The sequence below is a fragment of the Acipenser ruthenus genome, chromosome 38 (genome assembly GCF_902713425.1).
Source record: "Acipenser ruthenus chromosome 38, fAciRut3.2 maternal haplotype, whole genome shotgun sequence".
In the NCBI taxonomy this organism is placed as follows: domain Eukaryota; kingdom Metazoa; phylum Chordata; class Actinopteri; order Acipenseriformes; family Acipenseridae; genus Acipenser; species Acipenser ruthenus.
Window position 1 is genome coordinate 1,618,823 of NC_081226.1, and position 21,654 is coordinate 1,640,476.

A 21,654-nucleotide genomic window follows, 5' to 3' on the forward strand; every position below is an offset into this window, starting at 1 on the left:
GCATAGAAAGCGTTCTATGTCACGCTTTACTCAGGAATAGATAGAAAAGATGCCACAATCAAACTGCTTTGGGTTTTAAAGTTAAATCAAGTCTGTGCCACTATTTATTAAATAGAAGCAATTGTGTATAAACCTGGGAAAGCAGACGCCTTATTTAGGAGTTACCTATCAAGGAATCGCCAGGAAGTATAGATGTGTAAAAACAATTGCTTCGTTTGTATGCAGACTTATTTAATCAAGATATAACTCAGCGCTTACATTCGTTTATAAATTCCAGAGCGCTTTCAATGCATGGAAACTGTTTTAGTCAGATACAGTATCATTATGCTGTTACTGTTTTGTATTGTTATCAATATGTACAAATCTACAGATAGTGTTGCAAAAATGCTTACATTGCTGACCAGCAGAGGCGCTCAGCTCCCGTTCTCAGAGTGGCTCTGCATGCTGTACACGAAATTTGAACTGAGATGGACAAAAAAACTGTCAAGGATCACATCATAAATGCTTTGGATGACCTACGCCAGTCCGAATTGAAGGCATTTAGACACAAACTATGCGACACGGATTTTGAAGAAGGGGTGAGCATTGCAAAGGGGAAAGTGGAAGGCGCGGATAGTTTAGACTTGGCAGATATAATCGTCAGGACCTTTTCGGAAGCTAACTCTGTCAAAGTGACTGTCAGAGTTTTGCGTGCCATTGGAGAAAACCAGATAGCCAACATTCTAGAAAGGAAGGAAGGACAAGCAGGTAAGAATAATGTTTTTAAATGCATCGTCAGGCACGTGTTGTCGTTAGGCACCGAGCAGGCACATGCTGTTATAAGTAGCGTTTACTTTTAGTACGGTTTACATAAGAATACAAATGTTGTTTACAAATAATAATAACAATAACAATAACAATAATGATAATAATAAATAACGTTATTTCAGATTTATTGATGTTGTAAATACGTTTTACTTTCGTTTTTCTCTGTACAGTAGCCACTTCCTTGTTTCAATTTTACAAGCACTGTAAGATTTTGCAGTTATATATATATATATATATATATATATATATATATATATATATATATATATATATATATATATATATATATATAATATATATATATAAACTTTAAAGCAAATTAGATATTGTAACCAGTTAGCCATCGACTATCGAGTTAAGGTAAGCTGTAGTCTTTTTATGCTATTAAAGAAATACTCGATTTTTCAAGCCGCTGGCTTCTACTGAAAGCGGGCCTCGTCTCTCACAAGCAGACGGTGCTATTGTTTTAATGACGCTTTTAATATGCCTTGACAATTCATAATGAAACTATATTGCATTGGTATTAATTATTTATTAGCAGACGCCCTTATCCAAGATGACTTACAATTTGAAATCACATTATTTTTACATACAATTACCCATTTATACAGTTGGGTTTTTACTGGAGCAATCTAGGTAAAATACTTTGCTCAAGGGTACAGTAGCAGTGTCCCCCACCTGGGATTGAACCCACGACCCTCCGGTCAAGAGTCCAGAGCCCTAACCACCACTCCAAACTGCATTGTTCTTCAGTAGTGCTGCACGATTAGCTAGTCACCGTGTCGAAAGTAATGCAGAGAATAGCTGTAGAAAGTTGCACGATGTAGTTCAATGTAGCAAAAACGACATGAAACCTGTGTAGCAATCACAAGAACAGCACTGTAATTTAAGAACAATGCAATCATATTGTTAATGCATAACGTTAACAGACCTTTACAGTTTAATTAAGTAAAGCGACCAGGTCACTCTAAAACGAATAACCTATCAGCATTTACTGTTTTATGATTGCAAAGCAACACATTTGCCAGCAAACTTTTACTAATGTTTCAGCGGAGGAAATAGGGGTAACGGAAAACGCTTTTTTTTAGGGTCCGCATTTGAACCAAAAGCGGGTAATAAAAAAAATACATTGCAGCAATAGTAATGTGGTATTTTTTGTCGTGGGTTTATATTTAATATGCATATTTGGGCGTGTATAAATGGCCTTCATCTGAGAAAGTCTTGTGTTTTGTAAGAAATAAGAATCTACTTTGATGGTTCCAGTTTTGCACCTACTTACTGTTCCTGTGCTCTGCGCACACAGGCAAAATGTCCGGAGCTATTGAGAGAACCGCTACGAACGCCGATGGAAGGCTTGACTTAACGGTGAATGGTGAGTATCAAGCAATAGCTGCCGACTCTCACTGACTGGAAAGACAAATAGACGTTTCAGCTTTTTGATAACGGAATCTTCAGATAAAGTGATTTCATTTTAAAAACGACCCGGGAAAGGACCAACTCTACAGCACATTCAGACCGCTATCTACAGTACTGTATGTAGTTAATTTGAACTGCTACTAAGCCAGAACATATAAAGCCTATACAAATGTTTACTGTGACCCTGGGTGGATCTTAGCTTCTTATATGGGGGTTGGTTTTAATAGGGTTGCAAGTTGGTCCTGTTTGCATTAAAGAAATGTGATTGCTTTGCATTCCTAATTTAAATGATGTTCTCTATGTTTTATAACCAAACCTCCTTCTCTTTCCCAACAGGGGTTCATTTTGTAGACAGGCACCGAGAAGCGCTGATCAAAAGGACCCCTATCGTCGCACCCATTCTGGATGCCCTGCTCACAGAAAAGATGATACATCAAGAATTATACACGGAAATCATAACCGCGACCATCACGCCTCAGAGTAAAATGAGAAAGCTGTTCCTCGCTACCACAGCCTGGGGCACCAAACAAAAAGATTATTTCTACAAAATACTGGAAAGAGAGCAGCCCTTCCTGATTGAAGAGCTGCAGACGATCTAATTTGATAACTCACTTTTTTTCAGATTGCTTGTATCCCTCTTTTCTCCTCGCTCTTTCCCTGTTCCCTAGAATCATACATGCATTTTTCCACAGTGTTGTCTCTACGATGTCAAGTATCGTCTGAAAGCTGATCTGGTTTTATGACAATGACTGCAGCACTAAGTACACCTTCATAATTCCATGCATGGAGAATTCACAGTGGAATCGGTTGTGTTGAACAGAATTTAATAGACAGAACGCCTTTTTATATATAGCACAAAACAGCTGCAAAATACTTCCCATCTGGACTCCACATTGCACTTGCATTTCCTTTGTCATTTTCACATCAGCAATGTTCTTCTGCGTCAAAGCACGTTACTGGCTGAAAGCATGTCACTCAGTTAGGGGAAGCAGCTGGTTGGTTAATGCAGGAAAGAAGCTGTTCAAGGGGCGGGGATAATGGGTGGTGAGAGCGTGTTTTGGCCCCTTCACACCAGGGATGCTAGAAATCTGTTTGCTGTGGGAAGATTTTCAATCTTGCCAGATACTGCTTGTTAAGCCTGACATATTACTGTTTGCATTCCATTTTTGCTATTCTGTCATTGGATCAATGTGTTCACTTTGAAATCTATATGTACTGTAAAACAGAATCCAATTGTGATGAATCAATTAAAAACTATATAAAAAGACCAAGGAGATTATAGCCGTGCAATTCTAGCGTATTGTAATCATAGTATTTAGCATATTACAGCGTGGATACTTTAAGAAACACTTTAAGAGATATTCATATTTATCCTACTGTTGTAGGTTATTTTACATCCTTAAAGAAAATAAAACTTAATTGAACTGTCATTTGTTTGTGAGGAATTTCCTGATTTTTGTGGCTTCAAGCTTAAACCATAACTATTTCTTTTGTCATTAATCTTTTTTTTGTTATGGTTAATGACGGCATTTTGAAAATGCTTTCCAAGGCAGAAAAAAAAACTGAATATAATGTGAATGAGAAAATATCAAAGAACAATATCACAGCCCAAATATACCCTACAAACAAAGACTGCGTAAATCATTATACATTTTTATTGAAGCACGTGTTCAGAGGAGATTTTAAACAGATGATAAAGACAGCTTTGTCTAAGGAAAACAGCTTGGTTGGGTGGGTTTGGGGGAGGCGGTGTTGTGCTTCACACAGCTGGAATCAAATAGGTACACATCTTGGGAACCCTGGGGAGATATAATGTTGGGTTTCTTTCTTTGTTATTTTGTAGTCCAGTATATGTAGAGACACACAGTCAGATTTAACAATGTGTCATACATCTATGAATTTCAAATCTTAAAAGTATAATAAACTACAAAAGTCAAGCATGCAAACAGTTTAGCTAATGCCTTCATCAGTAGTGGTTACAAAGCAGAAATATTAGTGTAATCGTAAGTATCTGAACTAACTGGGACCAAGGGGTGTTTGCATAATTATATTGATAGGATAATCATATTACAACTGGGAGATTGTTTGTGTGACTAGAAATCTTGGAATCCCTTTATCTGTAAATCTATAACATGCAATACTGGAATGTTCTGTAAACAGCAGAGATTGTGGGCTGAATAGCGCATTTACACAATAATAATAATAATAATAATAATAATAATAATAATAATAATAATAATAATGGGTATGAACACATGGACACATTCTGTTAAAATATTGAAAGGATGAGCTTAAACTAGTCAAATAATTGTACTTACCTAAGCAGCATTTGGAGTGCATTCCACTGTAAAAATAAATAAAAATAAAATAAAAAGCAAAAACAAAATTAAACTCTCTCTCTCTCTCTCTCTCTCTCTCTCTCTCTCTCTCTCTCTCTCTCTCTCTCTCTCTCTCTCTCTCTCTCTCTATATATATATATATATATATATATATATATATATATATATATGTGAATGAAGATCATTTAGATCTTTTATTTAACATCATATAATCAAAGAAACTCAAATATGATATTGCAAATGTCTACCAGTAGCCATGACAGTAGTACAGTTGTATTTCATTTTAGATTTAGAAAATGCCACATTTTTCAATCTTTGTCAGTTTTTCTTTAGTATATGGAAAACTACAAAGCGGTATGTAATTCAATATGTTAACGTAACATTATTCAGCAGGTTTAATTTGACTATGAAGCAAAATGTGTTAATTTTATAGGGTTATGCAAAATTTTTGGCCATAGCTGTAGGTATTCACTGTAAGTGAAGGAAGGTGGAAGCAGGAGAAAGGTATTCACCGTTCTTAGGCAGAATCAGCACATTATCCCGGGCGAGTCCCTGCGCCAGAGAGTGCTGCTGGAACTTCTGAATCAGCTCGGGACGCAGCTCCTGAGAGCGACCTGGAACAACAAAGATTAAATTATAGATCTCTTGATCAGCCCCTCCTACTATGCACTGGACTTGCCTGTCCTCAGCACCATGTTACTGGATCCTATTTCATATTGTATTTTAGTAGTATTATTTGCCCTTACTGTAAACTATACCGTATTAAAATGTTAATTTTGCATTGTAACCATGTACTGTCCTTTAACACCTGTAAGTTGCCTTGGATAAAGGCTCTGCCAAATAAATTTAAAAAATTGAATACTACATTGTGTCTCTAATTGCTGTGTAGTTACATAGTAGTTACTTAGTAAATACAGGTGTACATACACATAAGTACAATATTATTATGCATAGTTACAATGTAGTTAATGTGGAAATCGTTTTGCATGATATATGTAATTACACAATTGTATTACGTAAGGGTAAGGGTTAAGGTTAGGGTTATATTGTGCAAAAAGATTAACACATTAAGTACATTGTAACTATGCATAATAACATTGTAATTATGTGTAAGCACACATGTCTTTCCAGGATCCCTGTCACTAGCCACTACCGACTGATACATGCAGCCAGGCGTGGTCATGGGAGGAACTGGAATCCAATTTAGGACCCTTCCAATCACTGTCTCCCATGATGACTTGCAACCAAGAAATCAGAATTCATCATGACGCAATCTGTAAACAGGTCATGTTCAAGACTGATCTTAAACGTAGTAGTACTCACCGTACAGCTTGGTGAGAACACTCACGCTATCCCCTTTGGTCTTGATGGTGTGAAGGAGGGCAAATTCATCATAATTGGTTTCCACCACTCGCACATCATTTTCATTGCCCCAGGCTGCAATGATGAAGACTGTTAATGCCTTGGTGCTTATTGGTTCCAATTCTCTTTTATCTCTCCTCTTCTTACTGCAGAACAGATACCGCATGGGACTACACATAGGCAAATTGTGCATCTGGGCGTTCCAGTGAATTCTGTACAGCTGAGCATTGGCTTATTACTAGTTATTGTATCTTAACCATGAATTATTTCTCTCTCCCTCTCTCCTCTTTTAGCTTGTAAGCGTACCTTTGCTGTAGAAAGTGAAGCGGCCTGGGGTCTCAGTCTTGCCAAAGAGATGGTGCATTTGCCAGCATTCACTCGGCCTGGGCACACGAAAATAAAAGTCTCAATCTCAGATTCAGTGTGGTTGTGTATGTGGCCCAATGATTAAACATGAGGTTTTGTGATGCAAACTAATGTTCAAAGGACTGGGTTGAGACAACTAAATTAGATTCGCTTGTGTTGATAACAGGGAAAATGAAGTAGCAAAAATTAAATGGTGCAAATGTCACTTTGGTATATAGGCTCTGATAAATCTGTCTCTATGTGCTTTTGTTTCAACATAAAGTAAAATTTCATTACAGATATTTTAACGCAGGTTTTAGCCAAGGGTGCTTGATACCACCCTCAGAAACCATTTTGCATCTCACTAAAATTTGGGAAGCATTTGCATGTTAGGGACATAAGAACTTTTTACTTCAGTTTGTAGTTTTCTAAGGACAAAAATCATATCTAAACAGATCGGAAAGAAACAACTCCAGAGCATTTAGTTACTTGGTTAAAGTTTTAAAAAAAAAGACCCTAACATCCCACCACCACCGTCAAATAATAAAAGAAAATTACTGGTGTAAATCAATTGAAAATATGTGTCATGCATTTGCACAAAAAGGGGTTGAAAAAAGAATGTAAAATTAAAATTCATTTTTTTCCCAAATCAATCCTTTGTAGATAACCTCTTATTTGCCAGACACTGATTACCAGGCACTCCACATTTCAGCGTATTGAACCCACAGGGTACCCCAGAATTGTTTATGCATAGAACCCCATCTTCTCCACTCCCTCCCTACTTTTGGCTGGTTATCAACACGTCCATATTGCCCTCGGCAGTTGGGGTGAACACTGCAGTGCCCATCTTCATCAATTTCTTCTTATTCACGAACCACTGTGCATTGGAGCCCATTCCAATGAGGTACCACTTCCCTGAAAACTGACAGACGGGATGGGATTAAGTAACAGTGGCAGGGGGGCGTAGCGAGACACTGCCCTGTTTACTGCAGCACACTTTAGATGCCTTGTAACTTCCTTCTAACTGTAGTCTGAGTTCACTACATGACAGTAACTGTATTTATTGGGCATTTGAAATACTACTCTTCTGGAATTCTGTTAAGATCATCTCTATGTATTTGTATTGATTAATTAATTATTATAGGAAACATCAACAGAGTTGATTCATGTGACTTTGTTTGGCACAGATGAAATATATATATATATATATATATATATATATATATATATATATATATATATATATATATATATATATATAGAGATATATATATATATTCAAAAGGGCAAAGTGCTGTCTATTACAACAAATGAGGACTGAATAGAGAGAGAGAGAATATTGTATGTTTTCTTGAAGTCCTGTTTTACCCACTAAGACTCCTTACTCATTCACTAAATATCTTGGAATGACTGAATAGACAACCCTCCCATTTACAGATACATGAATAATTTTTAAGAGCAGTCACGCAAGTGCAGCGGAACACAAACATTATTCAATTACTGTACTACCAATGAAAAACAACTTCCCAGTCAGAAACCCCTTTTTATTTGGTAAAATCAAAACATTAATGTCTCTGCAGTTGTTGTGCTTTGTTAGTAAATGGATGACATTTGGCATACCTCATAAAATACCTACAACTTCAATGCAATCTTATATATAAATCAAATCTGCAATGCTTACCTTCTCCAAGTTGAAGTCTTTCTGTGGCTCAGGCTGTGCTGTGGCTGAAAGCACACAGAGCAGAGCCGCGAGAACACTGAGCAGAGCAGCCGTCATTCCTCCAGATCTCACTCTATCACACCACAATGAGCTGAGCTGTGGAGAGAGAGAGTACTGTGCAGGGAGGCACGGGGACCCTTATTTATGCCTGCCCCTCTGGCCTTACATAACACCATATCCCCCCCCCCCCCCCCCCCCAACATACTGAACCAATTAAACTGTGTTACACAATGCTGGGCGTGCTACAACACAGATCCAGATTTGAAAACAACAGATGAGGAATGGGGACTGGATAATTCGATCCCTTTGCTGCATTTCTGTGGTGGTGTGTTTCAGCCAGTGCAGGCATAGACGGAACCAGGGCTGCGTGTGTATGAGTAGCCAATCTCCTGGTAAACAAACTACCAAATTCATCAAAATACCGCTGTCTTAGGCCAGAAAAAGTCATGCTGTAATTTAAGAGGCGTTTTCTAACTGTTGCAAACTCCTGTTTTGCAAAACTAGTTAATATACTGGATACACCGTGTAATATACAGCTCTGGAAAAAATTAAGAGACCACTGCAAAATTATCAGTTTCTCTGGTTTTACTATTTATAGGTATGTGTTTGGGTAAAATGAACATTTTTGTTTTATTCTATAAACTACTGACAACATTTCTCCCAAATTCCAAATAAAAATATTGTCATTTAGAGCATTTATTTGCAGAAAATGACAACTGGTCAAAATAACAAAAAAGATGCAGTGTTGTCAGACCTCGAATAATGCAAAGAAAATAAGTTCATATTCATTTTTAAACAACACAATACTAATGTTTTAACTTAGGAAGAGTTCAGAAATCAATATTTGGTGGAATAACCCTGATTTTCAAGCACAGCTTTCATGCGTCTTGGCATGCTCTCCACCAGTCTTTCACATTGATGTTGGGTGACTTTATGCCACTCCTGGCGCAAAAATTCAAGCAGCTCGGCTTTGTTTGATGGCTTGTGACCATCCATCTTCCTCTTGGTCACATTCCAGAGGTTTTCAATGGGGTTCAGGTCTGGAGATTAGGCTGGCCATGACAGGGCCTTGATTTGGTGGTCCTCCATCCACACCTTGATTGACCTGGCTATGTGGCATGGAGCATTGCCCTGCTGGAAAAACCAATCCTCAGAGTTGGGGAACATTGTCAGAGCAGAAGGAAGCAAGTTTTCTTCCAGGACAACCTTGTACTTGGCTTGATTCATGCCAAAGCTGCCCGATTCCAGCCTTGCTGAAGCACCCCCAGATCATCACAGATCCTCCACCACATTTCACAGTGGGTGCGAGACACTGTGGCTTGTAGGCCTCTCCAGGTCTCCGTCTAACCATTAGACGACCAGGTGTTGGGCAAAGCTGAACATTGGACATCTGGGGATGCTTCAGCAAGGCTGGAATCGGGCAGATTTGTCTTTGTGAAGGACGCATCTATTTTGCTAAACATTACAACATAATCATCTTTACAATGCCTTTCAAAAACATTTTAATTACATGATTTGGAGTTGATTATCCCCAAAGATTTGATGCTGGCTGAACAGTTTTATAAATAAATTATTATAAATAACCATCGACAAAAAATCTGCAATATTTTTTAAACCATTTTAGACCATGACTAATTTCATTAGAAATCTATCTCAAACAAAGGCAGATAAGCGTGACTAATAAACAAGTCTTTGCAGAATTTGGAATTTGGAAGGCCGTAGTGTTATGTAACAAAACATGTTACATCACCCTGTGGAAGTTATGAAACAGCTGGGGGGGGGGGGGGGGGGGACCCACAGTTTTATAATCAGACCCTATGATCCTTACTGCACATGTGGATGTTTTTGCCAGCAAAAACAAATAGTAACTAGATGGCTCTAGCTCTGCCTTCTCTAAGTAAATGCTGGATGATCTAACCTAAATTACATGCATTTATGAAAGTCTACTAGAATTGTATTCGTTAAAGTGTTTACAAGAGACAAATTCCATAAGAAGATTTACAAACAAGAGGAGCCTATTTTGCCCATGTAAGCTTGTCAGTTTCCAAGCAGCTGACTGATCTCAGAACTTTGTCAAGTTGCCTCTTAAAGGATCCATGTGATTCTGCCTCAACAACACAACTAGATAGCCCATTCTGTCCCCTCACCACTCTGTGAGAAGTGTCTCCTACCCTCTGTCGTAAGTTGATCTACACTTAATTTCCAGCCGTGTCCTGTTAATAGAGACTCAGGGGTTACATCATTAAAAACGACAGTCAATAGTTTAAATGATGTTCAGAGAATTCAGAGAAAAATGCTAAGGAAAGTCATAGTTTGACAATGTAACGTCACATTGCTTAATTATGACTTTTTGAACTAGCATCTCTAAATTAGGACTTTTTCTTGTATGGGCTAAGATGTAATCATATTACTTCTCCATATATTAAGCTGAGGGAACACAAAGCCACTTTTTTCAGAAATACTGGCTTGAAGCCTGGTTCCGGGAGACTGGGAGACCTAGTTTGAGGCAACTTTGCCGTATCAAACCCCAAGTCTCCCCTGGTGTGCCATGCAGTAGCCTGAAACCTAGTCTCCTGAAACCATGTTCTAAGTGGCTTTGCGGTCCCTCAGTTTTGTACACTTTGGCTTCTGTAAAACTTCCATTCCGAACAAATAAACATTTTCTAATCTGTGATCCCTGAGCAGCAGACTCTGAATTCCTCACAGATTGGTTGAAGGTTTGTTGATATCCAGAAAAATCAAGTTGCTGCTTTTTGTCTGATCCACATTGAACTGATTTGTGCTGAGACACACTGAACTGCTCTTTGCTGATTCAGAAACCAGTTCGCCAGAGAAAACCACTCATTGTCAAAGTAGCATAAACAGCAAAGCAAACACACATCATTACAGCAGAACCACGAACAAACATCAACAGAAACGAATGACAATAACAAAGGCTGTTCACCCTCTGAGTGACCCATAGCACAAGGTTACCAGATTTCCAGAGTGAAATCATTGAAGCTGTAGCAACTCTGAAGCAGTTCAAATAAGTACATACTAACAGAAGCATCATTTAAAAATGAAACATTGGATATACATTATATATATGTCAGTTTTAAAAATGGCTGTGTTATTCAAAACACAATAGGGACTAACTTAAAAGTCTAACGTGGCTGGATTGCACTATCAAGATAAAACAATCATAATAATTAATAATAAAATAATAAATAGTCATGGTCCAGGAAGTTAAACTGAATATTAATTATTAGAAACAACATTCTAACAGCTCAATTTTAGAGCGACAGGACCCAGAATCACCCTGAATACAAACAACATACAATACTCTAAAGATGTGTGCTGTTTGTATTTCTGTATTTGTCAGACAGTTGGTTGTGGGGAGCTGCTGTTTCCTTGTGCTAAAATCTGTTTAAACAGAGTTCAAGTCATTCCTAGTTGTATTCATTTTATTTAGATTTTTTTTTTCCAGATATCACAGCATAAACCACATATTTATTTTTTTCAACTTGGCTTGTATCCACAAAATGCTCTGTTGAGATATCTTTATCAAGCTAACCATTTTTTTTCTAAATTAGTTTTTTTTACACATTTAACACATATCAAAATAAATACATTTTTTGTTTGTACTCACCAGACAAATAATAATTCACTTCATCGACTTATTTGAACCAATGAAAAAAAAAATCACTTGAATACTGTGATTTATTTACAAATAACTCCATTTATTCACTATATTTAAATTACATTTCAAAACATGACTTCAGTTAGACAGCTAAAGTAATATAAAACAACATTTCTTATTTTAATAAAGGGTTTCTTAGGCTAAAAGAACTGAATCTTTTTAGCCTATAACAAATACTTTAAGCGCAGTACAAAAACCAGGACACTAATTGCAAATTATGTAGAGATAGACTCAGGACAGAGGGAAGGAGACACTTCTTCACACAGAGAGTGGCGAGGGTATGGAATGGACTACCCAGTCATGTTGCTGAGGCAGAATCCATTTGGATCCTTTAAGACCAACTTGACAAAGTTCTGAGATCAATCAGCTCCTAGGAACCGGACCAGCTTAGATGGGCCCGAATGACCTTCTCTCGTTTGTACATTTTGTTCTTAAGTCTTACATTGTTGTAAAGTCCTCTGCATGCAAAACTGAACATGTTTTAAGGTTGCAGCACTTTTCTGTGGAGCGCATGCTGCTCCACGATGCATTAAGAATGATTGGCACTCAGGAAAATACACTAAGGAATAGAGGTAGTACAGATGCAGAGCCAATACAGGGTCTTATCTGCTTTGTGCCCCATGTGTTACTTCCTGCTGGTGTGAAACAATTCAGGCTGGGAATGTTTGCTGTCTTGTCTGTGCGTATCTGAATTCATTTCTTGGGTCCTTCAAGCAATGGCTACATTCACTACACTGTAAAAATGTGCAGTGTTTTTTTTTAATTTTCTTTTTTATATTTATTGATTGAAGTCCTTGAAAGAGCTAGTAAATAAAAAAAGAAAGAAAGAATTGGTCCTCGAAGGCTTCCGTCTGTTTAGAACAGGGGTGACCAATCCCGGTTCTGGAGGGCCATTCCACTCCAGTTTGTTTAACAGGTCAAATGAGGGTTTGAGCGGAGGTTTAATTGGTTCAACTGAACCACTTAGAACAGGGCTGGAACAAAGACCAGGACTGGAAGAGCCGGCTTTGGCAGCCCCTGGTTTACAGAAACGGAAGATGCCTTGTTGACCTTTAGTTATCACATCCATGTGAACCAAGAGAGTCCGACCAGCAGAGGGTGCTATAACCACAAAATCAACCAAGTCTCAATTTATTCAGTCCTGGCAATCCGATCCTCTCTCAGTGGTATCAGGAGGCAGTATCCTTTTGTCTCCCTTCACAGTGTCACTAGTGCTGAGGACTGGAGGCCATTTTGCTTCTCACATTCAGACTGGCGTGCAGTTCCTCTGCAGATTTACCCAGCATGCTTTGCACGTCGCAAACGAATCGGTAGACGTAGCGCTTGCCTCCGGTTTTGTGGATGATGTTTTTGTGGTAGTAGTATCTCATTCCCCGGCTCATCTTCTCGTAGTTCATCTTCGGCTTGTTCTTGCATTTCCCCCAGCGCTTGGCAACCTGGAACAAGATCAAAAGAGAATTAAAGAGCGATCGTCTAACCTTAAAATAATGCGATCCCCGCTGTCTATGGTTTTCCAGACACTGTTTGAAATCTAACATGAAATACTGTATTACTACAATAGACTTTTGCGATCATTGTGCATTGTCTTTGATTACATGGTGTGAAATAAAATATCTAAATTATGTTCATATATTTTTTTTTATTTTGTCTCAATCCTAAAATTCTAGGTGATGCAAAACTTTTGGCCATAGTTGTTTAATAAAGTTGTAACACTGAGTCATACATTCTAATAGAAGTGTCTTCTCTTAATATCAAGAACAGTAACAGTAAGAGCCGGCTCACCTCGCTTGGGTCTGATAGTTTGAATTCCCAGCCGTCTCCGGTCCAGCTGATGAAAGGCTGACAAGACTCATCCAATAGGAGTTCTAACAGGTACTGCCAGAGATGAATGGGTCCAGAACCTATAGGAGTCACAGCAATCACAGTTATAAGCTTAGAGGTGGTCCAGTGGTTAAAGAAAGAGGCTTGTTACCAGCAGGTTCAAATTCCTGCTCAGCAACTGACTCACTGAGTGTGACCCTGAGCAAGTCACTTAACCACCTCCTTGTGCTCCGTCCTTCAGAGGAGACGTGAAAATCGAGTTCCTATTGCAAGTGACTCTGCAGCAGCAGTTGTTGATGCATAGTTCACCCCCTAGTCTCTGTAAGTCGCTTTGGATAAAAGTGTCTTCTAAATGATTAAGTAATAATGATAGCTATTCCCACCTGATACAATGCTAATTCAGTTTCACATAAACATTATAAACAGTACAACACCATGCTTCCTGCTGTAAGGAACAGTGTAAGAAACATGTTCCTTACCTGTATATGCTGTCATTCCCATCGCCCGGGACTCCGGGGAGTGCCTCTGAGGGGGGAACCCTGTTGTTTCATGTTTAGCCACACGGTGGCAGTGCTGTGCCATAGGAGCTGCTGTGGCAAAGTCTGCCTGTGGGTGGCAGTGTTCAGGTGAGAAGTAATCGTTCCAGGACTGGTGATCTTCTTGTTTGAAAATCATTCTGCAGTGTGAGTAATCTTGCTCCCCAGCATAGCCTATTAAAATAAGAACAAACCATATATATTAAGTTATGTGAATTAGGACAGTATCGTGATTCACTGACCCTTGCCATTTTATATTTATATTTAATATTGTGTTACTTTTTGACATTCTGTGTTAAAGTACTTTTTAAACAAGGCTAGATCAGATAAAGTGCCTCTATAGAAGTATAAGGCATCAATTTTCTTTTTGTATTTTTGCCAAACCACTGTTGCACTGTATGGCGCTGGTTGATACAGCCTGGGATACATACTATGCTTGTGACAGGCAGCTAAAAGAGATCAAAATCCTTTAATAACTGCAATAAGAACCCTTCATAATGTTTGGGAACATCATAAACAGGCAACGTCACAGTAAAAAGAAATAACTTTCCTTAATCTGAAACCTACTTCCTCTTTCATTGAAACCATCCATGCAACGATGGGATATCTCAAACACAGTGGCTTAAAGAGATGCTTGCAGCTTTGCATTTTTTAGTAACTGATCGATATACTACCACTGTGAGGCTTTCATTTTACTATAGAAATGAGATGCTGCTATGGAAACAACATTCGCTATTTCCACTGTCCCTCGTTATAAGATCCTCACCTAAATGTTCCCGATCCATGCTGCTGTTTCTGCCCAGCTGAGTCTCCTGCTGTACGGGGAGGTACTGACCGCACCCCTGTCCACTTCCCGAAGAAGGCTGGCCCACAGAAGGTGGTGAGTTGTACTCTCTCTGCATCACACTCTGGCCCACAGGAAGCAGCATCTGGTAGGCATGGTTCAGGAAGTCAGGTTCCTGGTAACTCTGATTGGGGTCTAAGCTTTTTACTCCTAAAACAAAACGAGAAAAAGTTGGGATGATCTGACATTGGAGATTTTACAAAATAAACTGAAATTAACTGACTTTAATTGTATTGGTGCAAAGGGTTTATTCGTATCCTTGTTCTTAAGACACTAACTGGTATTGGGTGATATCTTAATTATTTATAGTTGGATAATACATGTCCCGACATTAATTGTTTTATTATTGCTTTAGCATCTTATTCAGATTCTAGCTATATCTGTGAGTGCTCACTTGTAAGAAATTGATGGACAATGGGCAGTAAAACTCACCAGCTCCATATTGTGTCCAGTACGAGGGATCTGAGTAGGTATCGAGGTCAAACAAGGAAGCATCATTTGGAGAAACTGAAAACAATTAACAAGAACTTTACCTTAAAAATTATATACATCAAAATAGAAATAGTAGTTGCATGGTTAATACATGTGTACTTACACATAATTACAATGTACTTAACGTGTAAATCTTATTGCACGATACATGTAAGTACACAACTGTATCAGAAAGGGGTTAGGGATAGGATTGGGGTTATATCATTCAACAAAATGCACACATTAAGTACTATGCATAATAACATTGTAATTATGTGTAAGTACACATGCATTTACTAAGTAACTACTATGTAAATACACCGTACTTAGAGACACAATGGAAAGTGTTACCCAAAAAGCAACAGCTGGGGAAAGAAAGGATGATCTTTGCTTTTACCTTTTGAGTCGTATAGGGGCAGATCCTTGGTAAAGTCACAGTACACATCAGAATAGGACTGTGGTTCCAATCCACTCTTATCCATTAAGAAAGACGGACCCTCTCCACGAGAATCTGTGGATATATGCAAACAATTCATTAGTTTCACTGCTTTGATTACAGGAAGGGAAATTAAGTGGTGTCTGCATTTTAAATAATATGTCTTCAAAACAGCATAACATTGGACATTGTTAGGATTTTTCTGATCAGCCACAGCAGAGTTTACGTTGTAACGCAGTCAAAAGACAAACAATGTACGAAGATGCTCATAAAAAAAAAAGAAAAGCAGGATTTGATGATAAAATAAACACTTAGAGGAAATCCCAGTGCAACAGCAGTGACAGATGTATAGTAGTGTGCAAATGTATTAGAACACCTCACGATTTGTCATTTATATCCTTTATATACCTACATGCATGAAAACCTCTGAGTGTGAGAATTTCAATTTTCGGCCAGTAATCAGTGATATAGAAACAAAGGGCTCTCATGTGAAAATGTTAGACCACTTTGTGCTTTAATTAGGCATCTTAAAAAAAACTTCCAAAAAGTCTCAGGCATTTTATCATGTGTGGCTGTGTGTTCCTTTTCTCTTACTATTTTAAATGAATTGCATGGGTGGTCTATTAAAGTCATCAATTAAATCAGACAATCACTAATTTGCCTATTTTGACCATTTTCCAAGATTTCAGGTTACAGTGGTTTGATTTCATATGTACAACAAATCAAAAACAACAGAAGCAATAGAGTGTCCTAATGCATTTACACACCACTGTATTCTAAACAAGAACATGTGCCAGTAAGAATGTAATATATTTTTAAAACTACACCTTGTCTACATATTTCCAAATATAATAGGCTACAGTAAATCTTAAACTGAGGGAACACAAAGCCACTTTTACAGGAAGAGTTGGTTCCAGGATACCGGGAGACCTAACTTGGGACAACTTTGCTGTATCAAACCTCAAGTCTCCCCTGGTGTGCCATGTAACGGCCTGAAACCTAGTCTCCTGAAACCAAGTTCCAAACCACAAAGTGGCTTCATGTTCTCTCACCTTTAATCTGCTACATGTTAAACAATGTTGACACTGGTAACCTCTAAATCCCAAATCATTCTACTGTCCATTATTCCGGGATCCGGAAATAGGAAAGAGCTGATATCATCACAATGCCACACAGAGAGGAAATGACAAGATTTGGAGTGAGGGGGTGGCCGGGAGATAAAAACTAAATTTCATTTAGTGAGGAAGTATGGGAATCTGGTGAAGGAAGGGAACCCGACTTCAAACAGACCCTGTCTTGCTCTGGGTCCCATTCACAGAATGCTATTTAAGAAATGTTTTGTTAGATACTATTTTTGTAAAAAGCACTGAATTAAACCGAGTCCTTAAAACATGTTTACAGAAGGCTGAAGTTTTATTTTCACCCCTGTTTTCAAATAACTTTTTTAACCATTTTTAAAAATAAAAAAATCCTTAAAAAATTCTTGTGATTACAGCCTAAATTCACTGATTTCAGAAAAAAAAGCAAATACCAGGTACTAGCATGAAGCATGTTTAAATGGTGGTTTATTACACCCAGCTAAACGAATTAAGCAAACAGGGATTTATTTTCATTGGAAATAACTATCGAGTTTCACAGATAGACCGCACCGAAGCACTAAAAGGGAAGACTGTCTCCCCAATGGGTAACAGTAGGTCACTAGTCAAGCCGGTATTTGACATTTGACATCAACATCTCTTGACTTCCTTGCCCTCAGCCCAGACCAGACAACGCTGAAACAACGCATTTGGTTATAAGACACATCCATAGCAATACATTAGTTTGTTTTTAGCAGAATTAGTTACGCTGTTGTTTAAAACATAAACCACGCTAAAAGCACGTTTCAGTGTTTATTTCATGCTATACTTTAGACCCTGGCAAAACACAAGTGTTAACCAAAAATAAACACGCGTGTAGAGGAAAATGTGTTTAAAATCAGATGTATGTTTAATTTTAAAACACTTGATTTACAATGTACTGGGTGTAACTTTATTTTAACTACAGCCACACATATTATTACACAGAATATCTATCTATCTATCTATCTATCTATCTATCTATCTATCTATATATATATATATATATATATATATATATATATATATATATATATATATATATATATATATATATATAGTATGTAATATAATACTGTATAACACAGGAACAAAAAACGTTTTTAGTTTAAATATATCATTAACACTATAAAACGTGATTATTTATTTGCATTAGCTCAAATATAAACGCAATTATGTAACCTTCGTTTACAGTAAGTCATCGGCAGTGACCGAGTTGTGTGAGAATATGAACCTAAGAATCAACGCTTCATTGTTCAGGGTAGGGAAACAGCACACCTACCGGATGTGTTAGTATTATTAGGCCAGCAGTAGTAGAATTAAAGGTTAATGCATATTTCCGTGACTAATACATCCATGAAACAATACATGCTAGTCACGTCTGGCTGGATGTAACCGTGTGTCTATTGTGTGTGTCCTTTATAGCTGTTTTTGAGTGTCTGTTTAGTTGTATTTTGTTAGTGTTTATTTTCCATGTCCTTTCAAAACGGGTTTATCAGAATAACGGCTCTCAAAAAGACAAAACTGCTCTACACAAATTAGCCTACACAAATTATTCCTGGTGTTTTTGACTTCTTTATCGGAAAGAACGACAAATTGGGCTGTTGACAAGCCAGATTGTTTGTATTTCAACAACCGTATGGACATTTTCAACGTTAATAAGCAGCACAGTACCTAAGAACCAAACGTATTATTATTATTATTATTATTATTATTATTATTATTATTATTATTATTATTATTATTATTATTATTTGCTTACCGTATGATCCGAAGTCAAGGCCGGATGGGACCTCCTGAGGTCTGACGTCTTCACAGTAATAACCACTTTGATACGTCTCCATTTATATTTGTTTTCTACACAAAAATAAAACAATAAATATTGTCACGTTGATAGTCAGCATTTTAAGTGCATATTAGTTTTAAAGCAATATCATATACAGAATTGATAAAAAGTCTTACTGGTTATTTAAAAGAAGAGGGAAACCTTTTTTTTTTCAACTGCTGCACAGTTTTTCACATTTATACACCAGATGATATAACCAATTCAATTTACGTTTACGCCTAGTATTATTTGCAGCAACCAAGTCACGCACTTACATCAGCCGATCGTTACATTTACCTTAGTAATACTTCCCAAATGAATTGCAAGCAAAAAGTTATATACAATTGACAGATACATTACTTTTCTCATCTTACCTTTAACGATTTCAAGGTATATTTGAAAATATTCTAACGGTATTCGCAAATCTCAGAGTCCAGTGGTAGTTGCCGTGAGTTCTTTGAACTGCTTGCTGAGCTGGGATAGCCCTGGGACAGTTATAAGCAGGGTCGCTTTGTGATTGGCTGTGCGGATGGACAGAGATTTGCTTCGTGACTTTCTGCAGTTGAACATTTTTTTGGTGACGTCACCAAGGAGTCACGAACGCAGATTAGGAAGCTGACTTGTCTTTTCTGTTCTCTTAAATTTCTAATATATGGCATGACCCACGCCGATCGGCAATATGCGCTTAAGATGTCCAAGAACAGTATTATATTATAATTAGTAACCATATTCATATTATTTTAATATACAATTATTATTATTATTTATTTCTTAGCAGACGCCCTTATCCAGGGCGACTTACAATTGTTACAAGATATCACATTATACATTATTTTACAGATATCACATTATTTTTACATACAATTACCCATTTATACAGTTTGGTTTTTATTGGAGCAATCTAGGTAAAGTACCTTGCTCAAGGGTACAACAGCAGTGTCCCCCACCTGGGATTGAACCCACGACCCTCCGGTCAAGAGTCCAGAGCCCTAACCACTACTCCACACGATATATGTCCATATGCACAGTGATCAATTGCATTTACATGTAAATTATATGTAATATTTTTTGTCAACTTACAGTAGTATTTGTTTGTTGTTGTTACGGATATGTAGTGTATAGTGTTACTCGTGTACTTTCGTCCCATGGTTGGATCAGTGGTGGAACATGACGTCATTGGTGATAGATCTTTGTAAATGTTGCTCAATCAAATGTAGCCTATATAATTCTACGAGATTAAGAAGGCCGCCTAGGCGATACATTTGTCCTGGATTCTTATGCATGTGTTTTTGTATTGTTATAATGGTGGTAAATAGTCACGCTTGTATTTAAGAAAACACATCAATTCAAAACAGAGTCGAAAGTTGTGATTTATTGAGTGAATGTATCTCCGTAATTGTGGTTTTCTACCATAATGGGTTTTTTTATTGGTTTTTTTTTTCGATTTATGTCAGTGTTGTCCTTAATTTAGGTGCCACAAGATGAGATCGATGTAACAGTATAATTCCACTTGTTCTCTTGAGAAGACCTAATAATAATAATAATAATAATAATAATAATAATAATAATAATAATAAGTAGGCACTTGATATTACAGGTCAATTTTTGATGCCGACGAAACTGATATATATATATATATATATATATATATATATATATATATATATATATATATATATATATATATAGGTGCAAAAGTATAAGGGTTTTTTTCTGTCAACCATTTTATTTGATTTCTATTAAAACTGTAGCTCTAAAGATGGAACTAATTATGTTATAAAACCAAAATATTAAAGATGATTATCATTGAACTAACCAGTAAAAAAGAAAAAAAAATCAGAAATGAACAATATTGAAAAATAACCAAAATTCCATTACACGATTTCTCATTGAATTTAAGATATGCTAAGTATGTATTTCCATTGTAATCGTTTGGCTTTGTTAACATGTACACATGTGTGTAAATCGAAAGTACCCATTACAATACCCGTTTGATGATATGTTATGAAGTCGACCTTTTACAGATATATTTTCCCCTTAAACACGTTTTAGTGATAAAAATAATTTGTTACAAATGTTTTTTTTTTTTTTTTAGATTACTAGATTACTTTATCAAATCGAGTGCGGTTTAGATCCGGTGACAACAGCAATTCATTCATGAGAAATTCTATAATCCTAATCTACCAGAAGAGGTAGTTCTGTTTATTTTCAAGTGTCCCGTCCAGTCCGTTCCAGTCCCAAATATGTCTTTAGCAGCCTAAAGAACGGTAATTTCAAAATGTTCTACCTGTTGTTTTTAAAGGAAACTATTTAATCATTATCAAACTTAACAACTAAAAAAAAATAATAATAGAAAAGTTAAATGGCGCATGTTTTTTATTTCCTTTAAAAAAAAACAAATGTTTTTTTTTTTCACTATAGGACACATTGAATGCATTTGTGGCCCAAATATGAAATATAGTCTATATGTATAATTGTATTTATTCAAATTTCAGGTATCGTTTTGTATAAATAATTGAGGTTTATTTAATATGTCACACAGGCAACAAAATAACAAAAATACATCAGCCTGCGTGCGTATAGTGCCCTAATTACACTGGTGGTTGTTTGTGTTTTGAAGGCTTTTTGCGTCTTGTAGTTGGACGGGCCCAGAGGGGTCATTAAGCGACAAAGACAATGGCTTCCTAATGTCTGAAATCACTGCGTGAGTGGCGAGCGCAGATAAGGATTGTAGGCAGGGCCCAGAGTAAACAAACAGCGTTTTTCCTTACAGCACAAATCCCATCTGGAAAACCCTTTTTCCAAGGGTCAGTCCAGTGGCTATAACGACTCGAGTCGTGATTTTCTCGCAGCATGAGAACAGAGTCCAGTTACTGCTAAAACAGTTACTCTAGTGTAAAGTTACAATCCAGACTCTCTTTCCGCACCCCCGCACCGT

At 37.2% G+C, this 21,654-nt stretch overlaps 3 protein-coding genes across 3 annotated transcripts; 1 reads left to right on the plus strand and 2 right to left on the minus strand.

Moving 5' to 3' along the window:
* The first annotated feature begins 20 nt into the window (after window positions 1–20).
* On the plus strand, window positions 21–3,653 carry LOC117964788 (apoptosis-associated speck-like protein containing a CARD). Its single transcript, XM_034909493.2, has 3 exons — window positions 21–747; window positions 2,111–2,179; window positions 2,560–3,653. Exons 1-3 carry the CDS (start codon window positions 468–470, stop codon window positions 2,820–2,822), a joined length of 612 nt encoding a protein of 203 aa, XP_034765384.2. The 5' UTR covers window positions 21–467; the 3' UTR covers window positions 2,823–3,653.
* A 207-nt stretch (window positions 3,654–3,860) lies between these two features.
* On the minus strand, window positions 3,861–8,113 carry LOC117433562 (lipocalin-like). Its single transcript, XM_059008894.1, has 7 exons — window positions 7,951–8,113; window positions 7,052–7,191; window positions 6,231–6,307; window positions 5,886–5,999; window positions 5,075–5,176; window positions 4,542–4,567; window positions 3,861–4,022 (listed from the first exon to the last, which is right to left on the minus strand). Exons 1-6 carry the CDS (start codon window positions 8,044–8,046, stop codon window positions 4,542–4,544), a joined length of 555 nt encoding a protein of 184 aa, XP_058864877.1. The 5' UTR covers window positions 8,047–8,113; the 3' UTR covers window positions 3,861–4,022.
* Window positions 8,114–11,687: 3,574 nt separating this feature from the next.
* On the minus strand, window positions 11,688–19,195 carry LOC117433670 (protein c-ets-1-B-like). Its single transcript, XM_034909480.2, has 8 exons — window positions 19,091–19,195; window positions 18,654–18,748; window positions 15,738–15,851; window positions 15,302–15,376; window positions 14,792–15,019; window positions 13,969–14,199; window positions 13,451–13,569; window positions 11,688–13,104 (listed from the first exon to the last, which is right to left on the minus strand). The coding sequence occupies exons 2-8, from the start codon at window positions 18,733–18,735 to the stop codon at window positions 12,877–12,879; spliced, it is 1,077 nt and encodes a 358-aa protein (XP_034765371.2). The 5' UTR covers window positions 18,736–18,748; window positions 19,091–19,195; the 3' UTR covers window positions 11,688–12,876.
* Window positions 19,196–21,654: the final 2,459 nt, after the last annotated feature.